At 54.8% G+C, this 3,234-nt stretch overlaps 1 protein-coding gene across 1 annotated transcript; it reads left to right on the forward strand.

Moving 5' to 3' along the window:
• Positions 1–1,316: 1,316 nt before the first annotated feature.
• Positions 1,317–2,686, forward strand: LOC119345228 (SPX domain-containing protein 3-like). The gene is made up of 3 exons (XM_037615387.1): positions 1,317–1,627; positions 1,704–1,851; positions 2,199–2,686. Exons 1-3 carry the CDS (start codon positions 1,400–1,402, stop codon positions 2,588–2,590), a joined length of 768 nt encoding a protein of 255 aa, XP_037471284.1. The 5' UTR covers positions 1,317–1,399; the 3' UTR covers positions 2,591–2,686.
• Positions 2,687–3,234: the final 548 nt, after the last annotated feature.

A 3,234-nucleotide genomic window follows, 5' to 3' on the forward strand; every position in this document is an offset into this window, starting at 1 on the left:
GGAGCGTCGGCGAAGTAGTCGGAGTAGAGCATGCAATAGCCTCCCAAACGATGCCGGTTCTTTGGTTTCAGCCGCCCCGGCGCCGAGCCACCTCGCCACGGCTTTTCATTGCTCGCGAGCAGGCTGGCGAGGGCGGCGAGGACCATGAGGTGTTCCTCGTCCTGGATGTCGGCAACGGTTTCCTCCTGCAACAGCGTCGCGAGCGCCTCCTCGTCGTCCTAGTCCATCGCCGAGCAGACAAAACGCCGAACACCTGACGGGCGTGGTGGGCGCACACCCGCTAGTATACCACCCTGCGCGGCCAGAGCGCCGGAAAACTCGCCCGGACGATGGTGAAGAGGCTGCCGCAGGGAAACGTTTCTCTTTTCCGGCGGGGAATGGCCTATCTAGTAGTGCTGGGCGGTGAGCTGCGCCGGGATCGGCAGGGTGGTGGCCCAGCGCCCGGGGGGTGGGGGGCGAATCTGGACGATTGGCTTGACTTTTCGCCTGATAAGATAGCCCAGGCGTGCTTTCCCCTTGCGCCGGAGCCCCCGAGCCCCCCCCCACCCTAGTGTGCTGGGTTCGGCCTGCGATCGCCGGACCCAAAAAACGGGCTGAGCCGACGGATTTTGACGTCTTGGAGGCGCGAGTGGGGTTCTTTCGGTGTCGGCGCGTAAAAAGGCGCCCTGGGGGGCCTGTTAGGGGTGCGGCTGGAGATGCTCTTAGCACTCTCTTGTAACAACTCGCCTTGATGGCATTTGAGTAATGCATTCGGGTGAGGATCCTCTCTCCCAGAGGTGATTTTTTTTAATTTATTATATGAAGAAAGACAACCAGATTTATGCATGGGAAAGACGACGGTCTGAAAATTTGATGCAAGAGCCAGAAATATGACATCCCGAAGCTGCTATATATATGCTGCCCTGTCAAGAGTAGACTATTATACAAAGCCAGATTAATTGCGAAGATCCCCTATTCCAATGGAATAATACCGTTCTTTTGAGAGGAACCGTGGAATAATACCTTCCATGGACAGAGCCCAAAGAGGAAGGAGAAAACTCGATCGAGAGGTTTAATAAATCTCCATGTCTGTCCCGAGTCTTCCTGAAATGGAATATGCTCCGCATATCTTCTTCTTACCTATAGCTACATCCTCTTTTTGACTGAGCTTTACTCCTCCCCCAAAGAATTCTATCCTTGGTTGCTTTGACCCAAAGTCCACGCTACCTCTCACAAGGACAAATCCCTCCATGCCACTGCCAACCACGGCAGGCAGCATATGCTTCAAATATTCCAAACTGACCAACCCCCTCCTGCACGCCATAACAATGTGGCGCCTCCCCACAACTCGACCGTATCTCCATTAAAGTAGCTGAGAGCTTGCATTTTTGCGAGCCAAGCCAGGAGTCGAGGTTGCGAGATGAAGTTTGGGAAGAGGCTCAAGAAGCAGGTGGAGGAGAGCCTCCCGGGGTGGAGGGACAAGTTCCTGGCGTACAAGCGCCTCAAGGTGCTCGTCCGACTCGTCTCCGGCACCTCGCCGCACCGTGCCGCGGCGGAGGCCGCTTTCATGCGGCTCCTCAATGACGAGGTGGACAGGTTCAACGCCTTCTTCCTGGAGCAGGAGGAAGAGTTCATCATCCGCCATAAGGTACCTACTGTTGATTGAGAAAATATACTGAAATAGTGCAGTAACCTGTAACGGATGTAATTAAAACAATGTGCAGGAAGTAAGGGAGACGGTGAAGGCGGTGGCCGGCGAGGAGCCGTCGGAGGCGGAGCGTGCGGCGCAGATGAGGAAGGTGAGGAGGGAGATCGTGGATTTGCACGGGGAGATGGTGCTGCTCCTCAACTACAGCGCCGTCAACTACACAGGTTTGTTTCATCTCCTCCGGCTTGACAATGACAATATGGAGGCTCTTTTCTAGTACGGAGTAACATTTTTGGGCACGCTTTGACAAAAAGGAAATTTGGAGGGTTCTTAAAATTGTAAGTTCGTGAGAGTATGGGAAGAAATTCAGAGCTTTACACCAACAGAAAACAGAGTACGCAACAAGCTCTGCTTTAATTTTCTCATAATAAAAAAAGCAACTATTGTGAATTGCACGCTTCGACCTGCAGAGACTGTCTCTACTCAGCCCAGTCGTAGCTTTTCTCCACACGACCAACTGGTCTTATGACTTAGCCAAGATCATTGAACATCTAGAACTTACACGCTGCAGGGCTGGCCAAGATCCTGAAGAAGTACGACAAGCGTACGGGGCGGCTACTCCGGCTGCCCTTCATCGAGGAGGTGCTCAAGCAGCCCTTCTACACGACGGAGCTCATGTCGAGGCTCGTCCGCGAGTGTGAGGAGACCATGGAGGCCGTGTTCGCCTCCGACAACAGTGGTGACCCGTGCACGAGGAAGCGCTGCACTGACACTGAGATGACTTCCATGTCAACAGAGCAGGGCATCCTTAGGAACACGGTCGCGGCGCTGGTGGCCATGAGGGAGCTCCGCAGCGGGAGCTCCACGTACGGGCATTTCTCGCTGCCACCCTTGTCAACGGAGGCCACTCTGGTTGCCGATCTCGTTCAATCTGAGGCACGTGGTGTTGTTCGGGTGGTTTGACAGTACATAAGATTAATTGTAGCTATACATATATTTCGATGCCCGCTTACCGGCGCCAGATTATATGATACGGCTAACTCATATTGCGGACCTTTTTATGGGTATGGCCAGGTCTCAGTCAAGTGATAGAGCATGTAAAAAAAAGGAAAATTGAAAAGAAAATTTTGCGTGGATCTCAATGTAAGATCTCACGACTACAGTGTTGCACGCCGTCGTCACTGCAACCCTCAGGCTGCATGCCGTTGCCAGGCTACGCCGACGGAGACGCGCACGGTGGGTTCAACTCCAACATGACCTTCCTCCCATGGTCACCCGGCTCGGCTACCGCACGAGTGCAGGAATCCATCGAGCATTGCGTCACCGGCGCACAGGCCCGGGCCGCCCTGCGTGAAGAGAATACCAAGGCGCGGTGGTCGGCGTTGATGACGAACAGCACCGTCAACCTCGACCTACTCCGAACCAACGTTGCCGCGAAGAAGAGGAACACCGACCTAGTTTTTCTGATGGGCGGGGCGGACATGCTCCAGAGCAACGACGAGCAACTCAAGGCGTGGTACCTGGCAGAGCGCCGCCTCATCCTGAACCAACTGCCGTCGACGGCGCCCCCAACACCCACGCCCACGCCGACGACGTTGCCAAGCCCG

This window comes from Triticum dicoccoides, unplaced genomic scaffold (assembly GCF_002162155.2).
Source record: "Triticum dicoccoides isolate Atlit2015 ecotype Zavitan unplaced genomic scaffold, WEW_v2.0 scaffold217559, whole genome shotgun sequence".
Classification (NCBI taxonomy): Eukaryota; Viridiplantae; Streptophyta; class Magnoliopsida; order Poales; family Poaceae; genus Triticum; species Triticum dicoccoides.

What these genes read in the sequence shown, in the direction of transcription:
- LOC119345228 (XM_037615387.1), top strand. Translation starts at nt 1,400, where the DNA reads ATGAAGTTTGGGAAGAGGCTCAAGAAGCAGGTGGAGGAGAGCCTCCCG. An exon ending in AGTTCATCATCCGCCATAAG is followed by an intron (nt 1,628 to 1,703) that starts GTACCTACTGTT and finishes AACAATGTGCAG; the next exon opens with GAAGTAAGGGAGACGGTGAA. An exon ending in CAGCGCCGTCAACTACACAG is followed by an intron (nt 1,852 to 2,198) that starts GTTTGTTTCATC and finishes TACACGCTGCAG; the next exon opens with GGCTGGCCAAGATCCTGAAG.